At 36.9% G+C, this 19749-nt stretch overlaps 1 protein-coding gene across 1 annotated transcript in view; it reads right to left on the bottom strand.

Moving 5' to 3' along the window:
• LOC131875444 (uncharacterized) overlaps nucleotides 1-18895 on the bottom strand; it is a 61534-nt gene extending 42639 nt beyond the window's left edge. The window contains exons 1-2 of the mRNA XM_059219757.1: nucleotides 18360-18895; nucleotides 16690-18256 (exon numbers count right to left, since the gene is read on the bottom strand). Coding sequence (XP_059075740.1) covers nucleotides 16690-18256; nucleotides 18360-18836 — 2044 coding nt within the window. The 5' untranslated portion in view covers nucleotides 18837-18895. The remainder of the gene's footprint in view (nucleotides 1-16689; nucleotides 18257-18359) is intronic.
• Nucleotides 18896-19749: the final 854 nt, after the last annotated feature.

Raw genomic sequence — 19749 nt, 5'->3', positions numbered from 1 at the left:
CAATATGGGGAGCGAACAACATTGAATGACAACCCATTTGCATAAATGCACCTTACTATATCTTCGTCAGCATTGTCTCTACTCTCATTTTGGAATGCGGTTTCTAAAGGCCCCTTTGTTCTTTTACGTGTCAAGGGTGGTTCACTTTGAGGTTCATTTGTGGCAAAGAAGGGGTGGTCTTCTACTACAATAGTGGGATTAGAAGGGCCTTGCATTCCCTTTGTTTTCTTTGATGCGGTTTGGTTCAATCTACGGGCTTCCCTCTCTTCTGCCGCCTCATGCTCCCTAATATATTTCATCACTGTCTCATCTGGTATTGGTTTACCATTTTTTCCACAGCATTTTTTGATGCCTCTTCCTTTTATTCCATACAAATGGCCTACCACCGATAATATGAACTATTACGTTCAATATCACATCCATGGCATTTCCAACGGAATCCCCCACCTCCCGGAAGTTGTTTTATAATGTCCACATATTTCCATAAGGGAGAATTTGGATCATTTCTTTGTTTTGCAATTATTTGTTCATTGCCAATGGAGGAAGATGTAGATGCCATTCTAGTTCCTATGGCAAGAAATAATATAAACATATTCAAAACAAAAACAAAAACAAAAACTAAATAATGAAAAAAAATTCAAGTTTCATGTTTGACAATCTGTGAAACAAAAATAGTTGGAAAAAAATGTTTAAAAACCTACCTCTTACAGCCAATGGAAGCTTGAAAATGTATGGAAATGATGCTGCAACACTTGTTGAAGCTTCAAAAATCAGTCTTCAACTCCTCCTCTTTGATCTTGGAAGCCAAATTTGTTCACCCTTTCTTCAACCTGCTCTCATAAAACTTTTGTTTGCAACACAAATGAGGTGAAATGAGTCGATAAAATGTTTTAGAAGTCAATTTTAGGTTATAACTTTCACTTTTTACAAGACGGAATTGAAAAAAAAATTAAATTTGCATTGTTTTTTGACTTTACGAGCCGTCCAGGTTTGACTGGGTCCATCCGGGTTTGACTAGGCTCGACCCCGAGTTCGATTGGGTTCGACCAGAGTCTAACTCACTCTGGGTTTTTCGAACCTTGGTCGAACCAGACCCGTACCACGGACCCAGTCGAACCCAGACTCGTACCAGGGGGGCCCAAAGGCGAACCCGGTAACCTAGGTTTACATTTACAAATAAAAGTATTGAGTAAGTAAAAGAGTGGCACAAGGGCATAGGATCTAGAAGTATGGGCATAGTTTGCAACATGCAAAGGAGGATATAGGTCCACCAAATGACTCATGTAGCCTTTCAAGGACAAGAGACATAGTTACATCATATTAGGGGTTCTAAGCGTAAACAAAAATGATTTGTAAACATAAGGTAATGTGGGGGCACAGGGCATAGAGGTACATTAAAAATTAAAACTTATAGTATGTGAATTACAAAGTTCAATTACACTGAACTTTATGACTTGACCCTAAATATATGTAATGTCATAAATTGCATCCAGTACAATTTCACGTTGCATAAGGCCTTTCCATTAGCCAAATTAAAGACAATGATTAGGCTTCCATCTCATCAACTTGCTCAATCTTCCTTACTATTTGTTATGCCCATCTTCCCAACAATCTGGTCTGGAATGTTAGAGGACATGTGCACACCACAAAGACGTCTACATGCCATGCATTCATCACATAAATATCCATGACTAAAGGTGGCAATTGAGACGTTAGACTTGTGTCATCTCCAATTTGGACATGTGGAAAATTTGGGGTAACCCTACAAATTTTTGGCCCATTTGTGTTTTAATTGCTCTATGCTAGCACTTCGAGGTGACTGTCATCTTACACGTGATTTTCATTTTGAATTTCCAAGTTATTTTCCTTTTTGAGCTTTAGGTGCAAATTGAGTTCACAGACCCGATTTACACCTTCATATGCCTTTCCCTTTGTTTTATGGTGCTATGTTTGGTGTTGTTCGGGTTTACCAGCCCAAACAACACCATATTCATGGTGTTACTCAAGTCTGTAAACTAGAGCAGTGCAATGTCTTCCCCTTTGTGCACTCCACCTTTCCCACTATCATTGCACACATCGTGTAAGGTGGGGTCATAGGCCCAACATACACTGTGGGCTCTTTACTTGGTGTATGGTAGGTCTACAAGCCCAACCTACACCTCATTGATTTTGTAATGTTTGGTGCATGATGGATTCATAAGCCCGCCTTACAACAGTGTAATTCAAGCCTATGAACCTGAATTGCACCAATTGCACACATGTAAATAGGGTTCGTAGACCCAATTTACACTTGTTCTACCATGATACAATGGGGGATGGGGGTTTTGGAAACCCTAATGATACCAAATTTGACATATGTAATGCATGATCCTTTTCAATACAAATGATCGAGATGATTGAAGAATTGCCCCTTACAAGTGTTGATGATTTCTCAATGCTACGTGTCATTTTGTATAGATGTCAGAACCATCTCTAGGGAAAAGACAATGAAGTTCAAGAAGCAAGACTCCTATCCGCTCTCCCTCTCATCCTCAGTGGCATCAAACATTGCAAACACTAAATGATTCTGAAATACAGGCTATAGATGGCAACAATATGGAGATTTTGAAGGATGATCATAATAAAGGTGTGTCTTTGGACACTTAGTCATTTTTATGCATCTCTAGTGCAGCAGCATTTTTTTATTTCAATCGACACTTCAAGTGCCATTTTGTAATAAGTTGTCGATACCTCAAGTGTCATTCTATGTATGTACTAGTACACATGTAGGATTGCACGTGTCCTAAGTCAAATAAGACTCTACCTTTTACTTAGTCACAATTAGTTGTACTCCTATTTATCTTCTTTGCACCTCCTCTATATATATGAGGATGCTCATTGTAATAAGGATATTTTGATCGTTTTCCATCTTTTGGCAATGCACCAAAACTCTGTCAGTTTGGGAAGCACTCTTAAACTTTGTTTTTAGATGTAAATCAAATTGCAATCAATAAAAGAGACAAGTTGTTTCAATCTTTGTGTTGGAACAAGTTGTAATGTGACAACATTATTTGGAGTTGATTGTGAGTATTGTACTGTTATCTGAAAGAGATTTAAACCCAATTTTGTAGTCTTTGAGCTACTTATTGTGTTTATAGATAAAAGCACAATGCTATGTCACACTTTTACAAAGGAAGTGGCCAACACAACTAAAATTGTTTAACTTCGACCACATAAAAGTGATATTTCTAAATTGAATTTCAAAATAATGTAAACTGATCAAATATAGAAACATTAATGAAATTTCTATCTGTTATTTTTTTAATTTTTTTTTTTTAAATATACATTTGTTTTATATATTCAAAGACAAATGTTTTATTGCTGAAAAATGTTGAAAACCGGCATTCCAGTCGATATCACTAAACAAAATGAAAATGAACTTATTTTTTGCCAATTTTAATTTTTCAAATAAAGGACATATATATGCAAAGTTAAAATAAAATAAAATTTTGATGCATATTTTTCTCGTAATAATATTTTAAAATCCAATATAACTAAATTTGGTAGATTTTATTCGGTGTCACCTTTTATCTACTAAATTTATGATTATCAGAAAAAAAAATTATAGCCTTTTGGTATAGATTCTCTCATCTAGTGAAAAATTAATTTTTTTAATTTTTTTAATATCATTTAATTTTTTATTTTTTTTCTAATCAACTTTTTTTTTTAACTTAAAAAACCTAAGCGCAATGTTTAATTAATAAAAAATATTAAAATTAATCAAAATACTAAAAAAATTATGTCTAAATTCGTGGTTTCAAGCTCTACAAAAGGGTAATTTTTTTGTTTTTGTGAAAACATATTCTGCCTAAAAAAAAAATTAAGCAGAAGTAAAAAGTTTTAGAAATACAAACAAAATAGGTGATTTGGTTTCCACATCACTTGCCACATAGGGGAGTACGACAAAATTGTGTCGAGTCGAACTATTTTGATTTTTTTGAAAAATTTGAGCTCAAGTGCTCACAAAAAGCACCTAAATGGCACCAAGAAATATTAAAATTAATCAAAATACTAAAAAAAATTGTCTAAATTCGTGATTTCGAGCTCTACAAAAGGGTTTTTTTTTAATTTTTGTGAAAACATATTCTGCCTGAAAAAAAACTTAAGCAGAAGCGAAAAGTTTTAGAAATACAGACAAAATAGGTGATTTGGTTTCCACATCACTTGCCACATAGGGGAGTCCGACAAAATTGAGTCAGGCCGAACTATTTTGAATTTTTTTTAAAAATTCAAGTGCTCACAAAAAACACCTAAATGGCACCAAGAGTTGGACCAAACTCAGTTTGATTGAACTCTTGGTGCCATGTAGCAAGGTAGTAGTTCGACCAGACTTGATATGGCTGAACTTCGTCTGGTCTGACTACCCCCAGTTAGTCCCAAGTGTGACACAACTTCATGCTTTTGCCCTTATAATTAATGATATATTGTCAAACTTGATCTTGTAGTCTTTGAGCTACTTATCATGTTTGAAGCTAATGTTCTATGCTCAAAAAAAGAGATAACTTGCGGTCTTTGTGTTGTTTTACCATCTCCATTTGTGCATTTAAGGTGAAGTGTATGTTGAAGTCTTTGAGCTACACATTTTATCTTTGTTCTTGAAGCTTTATAGAAAGTCATGGAAAGTCTTTGAGCTTTCATGAGCTTCTTAGTTAAATTTGTTTAGTTGTACTTGAAAGTTTATTGTAAGAAAGAGTCGTCGATTTGTAAAGATTGAAAGGATAGTGATAAAAAGAAGACTTTGAACTTTATTATTAATTTCTCCTCCCAAAGTTATTTTCAGAAAAAGGGACCAAATGCTTTGTACTCTTATGGGCACTTTGCTTCGAACTAGCATAGATTCGTAAGATCACTGCAAGTTAAAATTATTTTTGTTGCTCTATTCTAAATAGAGAATTGGGTAGATACTTACTCTGAAAAAGAAAAGAGTAAAGTAATTGTATCATCTTGGATTAGTGTAAAGTTAGCAAGTAGAATAGTATTAAATTTAGTTTGCAGTATAAAGGGGGAGCCTTCCCTTACAAGTAGGTGTTATTTTAAACCCTAGGTATGTTAACCAGATTTATCTAATTGATTATGCCCTAGGTTGTATTCAAATTTGCAGTATTTTAGTAAACCAACATAGATTAAATTGTGCTCTAGATTGTAATCAAATTTGCAATATTTTAGGAAACCAACATAGATTAAATTGTGCCCTAGATTATAATCAGATTTGCAGTATTTAGTAAGCCATCATAAATCAGAAATAGAACAGAAGACAAACAAGCATACCCTGGGAAAACCTCCAAGGAGGAAAAACCTAGCATGAAAGACCCACAAGTCAGATTATATATTCTCCTCTAAATATAAGTACAATACTTAGCTCGAATCTGATCTTCACATATCAGATCTGTCCTTGTATGCTTCAATGACTTGCATCAAGATCTACTATGTCCCCTTGGACAATTTCGCACCAAGCTGAATAAGTTCGCACAGCAGAGCTAAATTGCCTTTTGATATATTGAACTTGATTGATTGTCATTGACTTGCAAATTGTCATTTACTTATATGCATCTTTATTCCTTGTAAGTCGGCCTCCTCATTATTTTTGGCGCTAATGTTATTTTGGAGTGCATTTAGCGTGGCATGGTGAATTAAGATAGGGTCACGTTATTTTAGGGTAGGACCCGATCCTAAAGGGGGTTCGGATGTTGCCTTAAGGCAATCCGAACCCCTATACCCCTCGTTACAATCAACAGTAGGAGGGACAATATCTTGCCTTCTGAGAGATATTGTCTCATATACTGTGGTGAAAACCTACATTTTGTAAACCTCCCCGAGTTTACAAAATTTTCACCTGACAACTTGCTAATTTTGGCAATGGAACACCTCTCTAGACTTGCATTGATGTTAGGATGACTTCCAATCCCTTTAAACTTTCCAATTTACCTCATTTTCTCTCTCTCAATTGCTCTCTTGCATTTTGTAGACACTCTATTACATTGGTTATTCTAGCATTCTCACAATCTCTCACAGCTTCTTGCATTATCATTTGTTGTTCATCTCCATTATTGCTCATAGAAAAGCTCTATTTACCTGAGAGGTTTATGCTTTTCCTCGCTACAACAATTATTTATGGTGTTGAAGAGAAGTTCTTCCTCTCTAGTTTATCACAACATCTACGTCACTATCTTTGGTTTAGCATATTCTCCAATGCATTCTCTATATTGTATTTTCATTATCAATTTATCATAATCTTAGTTGTCTATGGAGGTGGAAACACCGAAATGGGTGCTTGATTATGGCAAACCTCTAATCGCTAGTACCCCAACATTTTATCCACGATCGTATAAGTATAGGCACAGCAAGGAAGAGCATGGTGTATGTTCGACGCTTCATTGCTAGATCCTCTATAAGTATTCTTCTATCTTTATCATCTTTTTGTTAGTCTATTTCAGCCTGTTAAGTTACTATTATGTATTTTTCATCACATTTAATATGCAAAACCTAAATTTTGGTTATACTGTACTTTCTAGTACAGAGTTTTGTACATCATCCGTACAAGACGCTTGCACACTATGTTGTCATCCTCCACCCAAGTACACGCCCTATATAGTGAGTGTACAAAGTTGTCTAGGTGGTCCTGGTAATTAGTGTATACACCTAAAAATGGTCTGAAGATAATTAATTGAATAAGCAATTATTCAATTAATCTCCCTCCCCAATTTAATTGAATTCATCAACAATTTGATTAAAATCCTCCCTTTTATCTACTTATTAATAAATCTAAGGATTTATTTAATAGATTCATTTCAATAATCCCCTTTGATTAATTAATTCTTCCACATCAAAATCATTCTTCTAATCTCTTAATTAAGTAAAACAAATCAATTATGAGTTGTTGAAATTAATTAGTCTTTTCTTATTATTTGAATTTTTAAATTCAAATTCTCCTAACTTTTAACCACCTAACCCAACCATTCCTAAACCTAACCCATTTCATTTACCCACATGTCCCCTTTCCTTGAACACTTTACCCTCTCATGAGCAAATCTTTGTGACACTTGTCACTAAGTGTTCCCTTTCATCTAACCTCTTCTAGAATCTTTGTGACACTTGTCACTAAGCGTTCCCTTTCATCTAACCTCTTCTAGAAGCCTCTTGGCACTTGTCACTATAGAGATGACAGATGTTCCCTTTAATCCAACCTCTTTGCCAACCTCCTCCAATTTCACCATTGATATCTTCAGACCTAATCTTGACTGTTGATTCCTGCCACCTCACCCCTAGCTTTGGAAATCCTATAAATAGACCCCATTTTGGAGCAATAATCATCCCATCTCATTTGCATTCAAGCATTGTTACTATAGGCATATAGCTCTTAGCGAATCATTCTTAGCATTGTTATCATGTTCAATTTTAGCTTTATTGCATCTTCATTGTAGCTTATTTTCTAGAATAATAATGAAATCATGTAGCTTAATCATGCTATCATTGCTAGCTTGTGCATCTTCATCATTTAAATCCTCCATTTAAGTGTAGTCAAGTCACTGGAATTTGCATAACCAAATCTGAGAGCAAAATTCATACTCGCATTTACTAGGAGGCAATAGATCGATTAGCTATGGTTTTATCTTTCGTTGATTAATTTTCTAACCATTGCTTGTAATGATTTATTGAGTGTTTTGTGTTGCAGCTGCAAGTATAACAGGTACACACTTCACAATACACGACAATTAGTACTTTTTCGGCATCGCATAGTTACACACACTCTATCATCCTAGTGAGCAAACTCAAAGATTGTAGTACCCCAAAGGTTTGCTCAAAGTGGAGAGAAGGATATTAAGTCCTCGTGGTGTTTGACTAACCTTCACAATGGTTCAATTTTCCTCCTATACATTTTGGTGAACCCAAACTTGACTCGTTGTTGATTCAAAACTTGTGAAAACTTTGCAAAAACTTTTGAAAAAGAAAATCTAAAACAACACACCTTCCTTCTCTAATTATTTCTTGCTCATTCATGAGGCTATTGGACCATTATGGAATTGCCATGAGCTTTATGACACAAATTGCTTTAGGGATTGTGGTGAGGACTACCTAGCGTTCCTCCTAATCGCTATAGTCCTACTAGACTCGGACCAATGTTCTCAAGGAATGTAGATCCTAATGATCCTTTCACTTCTCAATCTTTTCCTTCAGGATTAGGTTTGAGAGATTCAGCTTCATTTGGTTCTCAACAAAATACTCTGACGAATACCCCTTTTGGATCTCCTCGTGCTGTGGATCGTGAGTTTGCTCAAATGGTTCTGTTTGATCAAATTCAATCCCTAGAGGAGAATCTAAGGGATTTCGAAGGGTTTCTTAATCAAAAAAAATTCTTCCCTCAATCTGACTCTATCTTCAATAATGTAAGAAATTTTATCTTAGATCATAAAGGCCTTGAGGTCCTAAAGACATTCAGTATGATTGTAGGGTCTCATGTGCCTCCTCTTGTACCTAAGCCTTAGGACACTCAATCCGATATGACTAGTCCTCAAATTGATATTTTTATGCATGCGATGTCAATCCATATAGTAAATTCAAGCCCCACCAATGATCCACTATTTGCCAATACTATTTCAAGCATTAATGTTTGTTAGACTCCCTTGGAGTATAACATGCCACCTCCTATCTTTGTTGTCGCTACTTCCATAGTTCATGCTTTTGCTATTGGTACTAGTGTTGGTGTTGGTGTCGATGTTGGTTTTGGTATCAACAATGTCTCTACTACCTAGCTCTCTTCTGGCATGGGTAATATCTCCACCTTTTAATCCAATCCTTAACATCATATATTGCAAAATATGGTGCAACTGCAACTTGTAAATCTCCCCAACGCTAATAATGATTCTTCACTTTCTCCATATTAGTATCGTAACCTACTCACATTGCAAATTCTTAATGCCCCCTACCCTAAGGGGTTCACCTTCCAAAGTTCGATCGATAAATTGTTGACGGAAATCATCAGCTACACATAGATTCCTTTACTACTCTCTACAATGATTTTCAAAATCAAGATTATATTCTAGTCAAACTATTCTTTCGATCTCTAACTATTCTCTTAGCCTCTCAAAGAACCATGTAGAATGGTACAATTCTCTATCTGAGTATTCTATTCAGACCTTTGACCTTTTGATGGATTTATTTCTCAGATGATTTCAAGCTAACATTGGCCATTTACCTTATTCATTGTCAACACCAATCGAATGAGAAACTAGTTGATTTTATTTTGAGGTATGAATCTGTATAATCCAAGATTCCTTATGCCCTGCCTAACAATGACCTTTAGAGGATGTTCAACAACAATCTGCAACCAATACTAAGGGAGAAAGTTTTCTTCAATAGATATCCTACTTTCTCCAATCTTTGCACTCCATTCACTAATTATCAGCATACGTTGACTCAATTTGGAGCTTCTACTTCGAATTCTCGTGTTGATAGATTTAAAGGTGTGTATTGCTCGGGTGGGTTCAAATAAAATAAAGCTATTACTAATATAATCACAATTCCTTAGGCAATTCACAAGAACACGCACGAGCCTCAATGTATTAGGTGTTTACTAAATAATTTGATTCTTATTAGAGTGTGTTGAAAAATTGTTAAAAGATAATCTATTGATCCTACCTAAGATAGGACCTCTTCCAAATAATTTCATACCCTCATTGGTGTGATGGTTCTAAAAACTGCCAATATTATTGTGTCCCTGGCAATGATACTAAGAAATGTACGCATCTGAAACATATTGCCCAAGATCATATAGACAATGGCACCATTCAAGTCGAAGGTACGAAAAAGAAATCAAACAAGTCTGTTAATAAGACCAACAGACAGTTTGCAAATCTACACCGAACCATTCCCATTAAATTCAGCCAACTTTATTTTCGCATCATCCTCTCCTCCATCAAGTCCTTATGTGAACATGATCACCATCATTCCAATTTATTCCCCGAGTCAGAAAGGTGGAAATATTGACATATCATTCACACCTCTTGATTGGTTGTACTGTGGAGAGCCAACCCCTCTTTACATCCCTACCAATATTAAAAGTAACACTATCACACATGTTATGGTCAATCCTTCATGTAGAGTCGATGTGATCACGAAGGAGGCCCTCTTCATCAATGGATTGCATCGAGCAAAATATTACGAGTGAAAGGCCACCATTCATCAAATGATGGTCTTTCTATTCCCTTTGTGGGACACACCACCTTGATGGTCCCTACAGGACCCAAGGCAATATCTAGTACATTTGTTGTCATTCATGATCCTGACCTATTATGTTTTAAACAAAGGGTTCCATGGTTGGTTTCTAGGGATGTGATCCCCTCAGTAGTGTACAAGTGTCCTAAATATCCTCACAAGGGCATCGTGCATACTATCTAGGATACTTGATATCAACCACTGGTATCACATGGGGACTTTACGCTTGATCAGTTGTGGCCTACTCCAATAGAACCCATGCTTCCTTGTGCAGATATTTTATACAAAACATATTATAAGACTAGGGAGTTAGCACAGGTAAGTCAGCGCAACCTGTTGTTTCTTTGGCTCCTCCTGCATCTGCATGCGCATCTCTGTCTACTCCTCTACAAAAATGTGCTTTGTCTTTTACTCCATTGGGAGTTAAGGATAAGCCCATTCTTCAAGGTAGGTTTCCTCATCCGCAAAGGACCACATTACCTCCATCAATGTCTTCTATTCCTACAACTGTGCCCAAAACAAATAAAGGAAAGGCATCCATGTCGCTAAAGTCCAAGGCCCACCCTTCATTTGAGTAGCCTATCCTTGCAAGTATCCCTCACCCTTCTTCTCTACCACCTAGTTCTAAACCTCCAAGGGTTCTTCCTATTCCTCCAACTACTCGTAAAGCAACAAGAGGAAAGTTGTCCGCGACTGAGACTATAGTTCCTGCTTCCATGGCACCTCTTGTTTCATCATTTGAGCCTTCTCTTCCATCAATAATGGTGCAAACGGCTCCCCCTATGACACAAGATACTAGAGGGTCTTATCGGGCTTTTTCTCCTGGAGCCCATCTATGTCAAAATGAGCTTGCACGCGAGTGTAAGTGTCATCAATGCACGATGGCTTGAGAGCATGAGGCTGCCTCGAAGACTAAGGGTGAATCTTTGATGTCAATTTCTACCCCTTCTACATTCATTCCTTCTTTAGTTTGTGTTGCTCCTAATATCTATGCATTTGTTTCAGCTACCATCTTTCATGCTACTCCTAGCTGCTTGGGATTTTGTTGATGAGCCTCGCCCCAAGTGGGTGCAGGTGTTCATTGCTACCTCCTTGGAACCACCTATCATCACCTCTCTTCTAGATGTCCCTTCATTTTTACAACCTATAGACAAGCTCCATCTACAAGTGGTGTCTAGTGCCCCCTTGTTTGCTCCTCCCATTTACTCTTCATATTTCCATCATAGCTTTCTTAGGGTCCTCGAACCTGCCATGGTTGATTTGAAGCTCTCACCCCAACCACCTAAGCATAAGTTTGGGCAAGGCCTTGTTGTTGAGTTTTGTTGTAGAAAATTAGCTACTGCGACTTCTTTGCCTGCATATGTGCTTGTTGTTAAACAAGATCCACCTTCTTCAAAGTTTGTCACTATCCCTATTTTGAAGGCAGGCAATGCAGCTCCTCTTTCAAAGCCTCTAGCTAGGTCACCTCCCTCTTCTTCAAAGAGGTGTATGTTTGAATGTTTGGAGTAAAGCCCAGCATTGTCAACTATCTATATGCAATCGTTGACTCTTGCCTTACAAGAGTTCTTAGATGAGAATGTCAAGGCAGACTCATCCTTGGCTCTCGATATTGGTAAAACACCTATTACTGCTTTAGTGATTGTCCCTCTTCAAGCTTGTCCTCACTCCCCTTATGATCAAGATTGGGAGGACAATGATCTGATTGTGGGTGACTACTAACGCAGTGCTTCTCTTACCTTTAGATTACAACATGCTTGTTTTGTGATCTTTGTGTTTGTCTTCATATGTTTGTGCTCTCCTAAAGGACCCAAGTTACTCCCTAGGTACTTGGTGTACTTACTCCCTAGGTATTTGGATACAGGGGATAATATTTGTTGTTCACTTCCTCTATATATTTCTTCATTCTTCTTTTTGTCGTACCTTAACTTTTGACATTCAGGGATGGTGCAAAGTGTTGGGGCCATTTAGGCCTTCTTCCATGTTGACCAAAATTTTTATTTTATCTTTGTCTTCGTGTGATCTTTTTCATACAATCTTAAAACTTTGGGGATATGATGAGTAATTCACATGTATCTATCTATATCATCTAATTTTACTACTATAAATTTTATTGACCCCGAATGATTAGATCCCCTTATCTCTTTAAGATTTTGTGGATGTTGTGGGTATCATGTGCTATTCGTTGCCAAATAACATTCCATGGGAACATCTTGTTATGTTAACATTACACAACATCTCTTCTCCTTAGAATGACTTGTGTTCCTCTCTATGTAACACATCTCATTCTAAGGGGGGTCTATCATATTTGCATTCATAATCATATTAATCTCAAATCGTTTATCTCATATTTCTTTATTGCCACCACTTAGCTTATTTATTGTCATGTGTGGGAGCCAAACCACTCCACTTTTATCTAAATTAATCTTTATATCTCTTTTTATTGTTTGTGTGGTTGTCCTACAACACAGTTTGTAGTAGTCACATACTGACTAATCATATGGCTATCTAGTATACAACAACTTGCTACCCATATTGACAGTATCTAAATGATCATATATCTTAATGATTGTTATCTTATAATCTATGTTTGATCATTGATCATTTTTGTATCTAAATTTTTTCTTTTCATCTAACATGATTGTCTGCAACTAACATTTTTGTAATGATACAACTCAACACTATCTCACCAAGGTTTAACTCAAGTCTCTTCCCTAGAGGCAACTCCACACAGACAAAAGACTCTGCTCCCCCTTTGCATCGTGATATAATCCCCTTAACCAGATTGCAAAAAAATAATCAAAGTTGGATCGGATGGAAGAGTTTTTAACTCCTATATTAATCTTATTATAATGGCCTACCAGATCGAGGCACAACCTTGGAGAAGACTAAAAAAAGATGAAACCAAAGAAGCATTCAAAGAGCTTCAACTATCAGTATAGAAGTTAACAATTCCAAATGAAATCCTAGTAAAAGAGTCAAAGAAACCAAAGGAAATATGGCGCACCTATTACTCTTGGGAAGCTTATGTCTAGAATAATTGACTGAACCTACACAAGGAGAAAGAACCGTGGTCGCACTACATATAGAAGTCGAATCAATAAAATCTAATTCAATATATTGTGTTATTTGTAAAGAATGGGATATTCCCTTGACTGAGGACTGTCTGGATTCTCAACATCCTGCCCAAAACAGAGATAATCACTATCACCAAGCATGCCATGGCCACAATTGTAATGCAAAAGAACGAAATGATGGAGGCTACTGCCAGCCACCTTGGAGAGAAAATAAAAATACTTGCACCATGTACAATGACCAATAACAAGAATATATTGAAGATAATCGACAATCCAAATATAGAGGAGGACGAGGCAGATGAAGAAATAATAGAACAAGAAATGATGTTGCATGCATTAATTGTGGAAAGGTTGGCCACTATGCCTCGAAGCTCCGAGTAGAAAAGAAGAAATGTTATTTTGGTGGTGATTAAACACATGATATATATAATTGTTAGAACGCAAGGTAATTCTTTCATAATCTTGGTACACCATCTAGAAGTGATGATTTATAGAGAGCTAAAGTGATTCGGAGAATACCTCTGCAAGGAATAAAGGCTACCAAAGGATGGACGTGTAATCATCTGACATGTATCAAATGGAGAACATTTTGGAGAAGAACAAATGGTAGAAATAAAGAAAAATAAAATGGACTCAAGAAGAAGGTCGCCATCCTAAACAAACAAGGGAACTGATACTGGAAGAAATAAAAAAAAGGAAATTGATGAGGAATATGCAGATTCTAGTCTGAAACATGAAGAACAGCAAGATGAAGTAGCCTACTTTACTAAGAAGTAAGAATGCTAAATGATTTGGCCTCTCTAGCACAACAAAAAGACCTAGTGATGAAATTGAAACAGATGGGAAAATATTGGAATAACCAAATCAACAACAGGTTAACCAACCATCCGAGGACCAGAACTAGAAGAATGGTCCCTTAGCCATCAATGTGCATTTTATTGATCAAAAGATAATATATGTCATGGTTGATCTTGGAGCAAACCTAAACATCATACTAGCAACTACATGGGAGAGACTTGGAAAGCCTAAACTTGTAAAAATACCCAAGAACATAAGTTTAGTAGATGGCTCTGGCATGGAAACACTTGTCACCTAGAATAATGTTGAAGTCAATATAAAAGGCATCAAACAAATTGTTGATTTCAAAGTTGTCAAAATGAAAGAATCCTTCATAACCTTTAGAACTTTATTAGGATTAAGATGGTTTGTTAACTCTATTGTTGACTCCCAAAAAGAAGAAATTTCTTTTGCAATAGCAAAATAGTACACATTCCTCTTACTGAACCAAAAGATAGGACATATGTGGAGGAGGTAGCATAAGATAAAGAAGATGAAGATGTAATTTAAATCCTCTTTTCTATCTCCAAACTTCAGAATATAGAAGATGAAGACAACCCAATAGCTCCGGAGAAATTGCACTTGATAATAACAATGATAGCACAGATAGTTATGAAGTTCTTGATGGTGGGATGCAAGAGGAACAAGAATTAGTATCTTGGAAGCTGTATGGGTTTGAAAGGGAATTAATACATAAAAAGCCCCTTAAACCTTAACAAAGTAGGACAAAGCATTCTAAGGTACCATAGATTAAGAAAAATAACCTAAAAGCATCACTCAAATACCCTATCCCTGGGTTACAAGCTAAAGGTACATGCAGAATTACTAAATACACATCACCAACTGGAACTTTGAGATTTAGAATGACATATGGTAGGGATAAGGTCACTCATGCCAATGAAAGGATCAGCATACAAATAGGATACAATGTGGTCACCAATCTGGAGAACAATCGGAAAATTAAAAGAAAACACTCTAATTTCACATATGGACCCTAGCAACACCTGATGTGGAATAGGGAAGGAGAGCAATAAACATTATCTTATGTAATATTATCCATATGTAAAAATTGTAATTTACTAAAAGTAGGTAGATAGAATAAAAGGTTAAAAAAAAGAAAGAGAGAGCGAGCGAGCCGAGAAAAAGGGAATAAACTGTTATAGTAAAAAATGCACTCCTTTTAGGGGATTCTATAAATATCCTTCGTCCCTACCACACTACCACTTTCCCTCCTACTCTCGTTATCACATTTGCCCTGCTCTCGCAAGCTAAGTTTTTTGCACTTAAACCATAACTACTCCTCACCATTTCATAGCTGCACCTAACAACTATCGATATGGCCACCCCTACTCTTGTTATTCTTATAGAGAAACCCTGCATATCCTGTAAATATTGCTTTTATATGACAAATATAATTATTTATAAAAACTATATTAATTATTTATTGCACTTACAAAACTAAACTTGTCTATTGCCGTAAACCTATACCATGAGAATAAACTAAAGGAAATTAAATTATTGGTACTTGCTTCTATTATTCTTTGGTTTAGATTTATATATTTAGTAACCTAATCTCTATGTTTGCATTATTGAACTAACGCACAGTTCCGAACATGTAGTTGCTGGAATGAGCTTGCATAAGGAAATTGAATTAATGGAGTTTGCTACTAATTTTCTTTGGTCTGGATCTATGTTTGCAGACCTGATTTTTGTGTCAACAAAATTTAATTAAAAACCTAGAAGTATTCATTTGTCTGAATTTGGCAAGGAATCTGGTAGCGTTTACAAACATCTTTAAGGAACCTGTTAAATTATGGGGATATGGTCTCTTCAAATAGACTGTTAGGTTGATCAATCCAATAGTTTCAAAGCAATGATTGAGGACAACAATCAATCCTACAATTTATCTAGGATAATGTATGTTGATGTAATGTTTTGAAATGAATTTTTTTACTAGCCTTCATTTTTTTTGCACATCCTAGGTTGACTGAGCATGCTTTTAACTAAATGAATGAACTTAGTTAGATGCAACACCATAGCATACAAATCAACACAAATGTGCATTAGCTTTTAGCTATCAATGACTAGTGAAGAGGTTCGCAAAGTGTCAATTTGAATTTTGAATTTTAGAAGTTTGAGGTTTACATTTGCAATTGCAAGAATATCTTGAGCCAATTTTGTGCTTGTCAAACTAACTTAACATGGCGACTAGGAGATCTAAGAATCATAACTAATTTTGAAGATCAATGATGATGAAATCAAAATAAAACCAAATTTTAAACCAAATTCACACAAAATATACCTTATATGCTAATCATTACATTTAAAATACTCTTAATCAAACTAACCAAATTATTAGAAAAAATGATTATGAATTTTTACTATTACAAGAATAAATATAGATACATAATTTTTCCTTTGTTATAAAAAAAATTAACGTATACATTTTAAATTTAAATTTATACTTTATAAGAATAATCTCAGAATTTTTCATATAAATCATTTAAAGCTGGTATTAAAACCTTACCCGCACTTGCACGAGCAAAAAACTTCTTTGCAGCAAAATATCCTCGCACTTTAGTCAGCCAATCACAATGTTTAGTAACACCTTCTCCCATCGGGAAGGCCATCACTTTGTTACCTACCAATCTGAGAGTAATAGAATTTTGGCTGTAACCCTTCAAGGTTTTACACGACTCATATGGAGCTGTGACAAAATAATAGAGCTTCGCTCCACGGAAAAACTTCTTCACCAGCATTGTCTTAGCCTGCATCCTCTGCCACTCCTTCAACTCAACTGGGAAAAATATATCATTTAAGTTTTCCAGGATCACGTCTTCCCAGTAATCAAGACAAGAATCAAGATTGTCATCGCCCTGACAACTCTCCGGATCAATTCCCTGGTAAATGACCTGATCCTTACAATGCCAACTCACTTTGATTTCCTCTAATTGTTTGCACAAATCCATGTTTGAAAGTCCTTTCATATTATCATTGTAGAGCAGATGAAACACCTGTAATTGATGGCATCCCATGATATCGGGAGGATCTTGAACATTAATGCAATTACATAAACTTAATTTCTTCAGTTTCGTAAGTGATGAGAAGTTTGGAAACCTTTCTAAACTTTTTAGTGTGAAAAAGTAAACATCCTCCAACATTGCACAACACGTAAGGTCCGGTGGCTCCCGTATACCACACTTGCCAATTTTGAGCACAGTCAAATTTGATAAACTACTGAAACTTGGAATCTCCTTTAGTTCCCCCATATCCCATAGTTGAAGATTTTCCAGGCCGTCAGAAGACTCTGCATCTACATCTGGACATGTCGTAACTGCATTACATTCCGACAAAACAATTTTGTATAGTTTTCTACATCCAGCGAGGAGTGGTGAGCCAGCCATCTCGCAGCAACCATCGAGAACAACTGTTCCAAGCATTACGCAGTTTTCACAATCGAGGGGCTTCATCACTCTACAACACATACGAAACTCCACCTTCTCCAAATACGGTAGACCATTTAACCTCGGAAACTCCACGAGGGATGGATAGAAAACCTTAATTTCTCTCAGAAAAACGCAAGGAGTAAGATCTGCAATATGACCAAGCTCGTGGCTGACTGGTATGTGTATGTCAAGATGTTGTAAAGCACGGAGGCTACTTAGGTCGGGAAGTTTTAACACTGGATTTACTCCTCTTATCTGAAGCCACGCCAGGTATGGCAAATTTTCCATTCCGCTAAATGCTACCAGATCTTTGCAGTAGTGTAATGTGATACTTCTGAGACTGTCCATCCGGCTGAAATCAAGAGTTCTTATATTCCGCACACCTACAAGCTGAAGCACCAATAGATTTTTTAGATATTTGGTGGCAATCTGTGACGGACTTCGATACATTGAATGTTCCAACTTAACCAATTCAAATCCTGCTTGATCTTGTGAAATTAACCCACGTGTACTACTTTCGTCGCCCTTCCACCACAGCCATCTCCCCATCCTTTTTACTTTGTCATGAGCGAACTCAATATAGAGTTCGTGTATGCGAATTTCAGGTTCAAAATTTTCAATAAAAGCCATCTTCCTTAGATCATTAACCTGATCCCACAAATAATTAAATAAAATTAGCGTTCAGAGCTTTCTCAATTTCAAAAACTCAAATCACAATGTAGACGAGAGCAAAAGCAAATATTTAACTCACGGCTTTCTCAATGTACTCCATCTCTTCGTTGCAAATTATTGCTAGCCACTCAGTAACTTTGTGGGTAGACATATCAGGTAGGGTGTATATAGTTAGAAGCATGAATACGGTGCGGTATTTCGGATCCATGTCATGAAAAGCTTTGCCCAGCACAGCGAACACGTCATCAAAATCATCTATCTCAGCAACCCATTTTGACAAAGTCGGACCGTATTTACTGTTGAGGTGGCCGCCAAAAGCTTTTAAAGCTAACGGATGAAATGCTCCTGTGTCACAACCGATCTCTTTGAAGAAGCATTTGTTTGCGCACATCAAAGCAAAACTTTTCTCCTCTGTCCCCAACCCTGACTCTTCTAAGGATATGCTTTCCAACAATATGCCTATGGCCTCATCCTTGTTAAGACTTGGGACGCGCATGCATAACTGCGAGTCAATATTGAATTTCTTTACTAGAACATCTTGGCTTCTCGCGCTCATAAGTATGCAGCTGTTTTTTCCCAAATTTATCCCCAGATAATAATTCACCTCCTCTATGTTCTCGTTATGATAGCGGAAGATGTTGATTACTTTTCCAAACATTCGTTATACTGCAAGTTTTTGGGGATGAGGGTCTCTCTGCAATTTTTGGAAAACTGGGCTCAAAGAACTTGGGCTCCGTAAGGGGAGATGGAGATCATGTTACTAGCAAACAACTACGTCATGGTTACCTTCAATTGCATGGAGGATCGGAGTAGGGTTTTTGAAGGAGGGCCGTATTTTTACAACCAGGTGGTATTGTTTATCAAACCTTGGCATGCAAGGTTCAACCCTTCGGAGGAACTCCCGAATAGGGTCCCAGTGTGGGTCCGCTTACCGCAACTTCCGGTGGAATGTTGTTGGGAGGATGTGCTACGGATGCTCACTTCAATGCTTGGGAGGCCAATTGGAGCATCCTCGCAAACCCTGGGAGAAGGGTAATGACCTTCGCTTGCATCTGTGTTGAGATTGATCTTAGTAGGCCTTTGCCATATGCTATCGATATGTGTGCGGGTTCTTATTCCTGGGTTCAGCAACTGGATTATGAGACTTTACCTTTCTGGTGTCGCCTATGTCATGAGTACGGTCACTTGCAGCGCAAGTGCCCTAGGTATAAATCGATGGTGCACCAATCTCAACAGCTGACCCATAATACAGATGGGCTTGATAAAGGAAAAGCTGCCATGACTGAGGAAGCTGTGGGTACTGATGGTTTTGTCCCAGTTAAGACAAAGAACAAGAATCAGGGAAAAAGGAGGCCCTTATAGGTGAGACAGGAGGAGGATACTTTCAACAAGTTTGAAGCCCTGGATGACCTCACCCAGCAGGAGGTAAACCCTGGGCTGACTCCTTTGGATCAGGGTGCTCCAAGGTT

Source organism: Cryptomeria japonica, chromosome 4 (assembly GCF_030272615.1).
Source record: "Cryptomeria japonica chromosome 4, Sugi_1.0, whole genome shotgun sequence".
NCBI classification, from domain to species: domain Eukaryota; kingdom Viridiplantae; phylum Streptophyta; class Pinopsida; order Cupressales; family Cupressaceae; genus Cryptomeria; species Cryptomeria japonica.
This window is presented reverse-complemented; position numbering and strand designations above follow the sequence as displayed.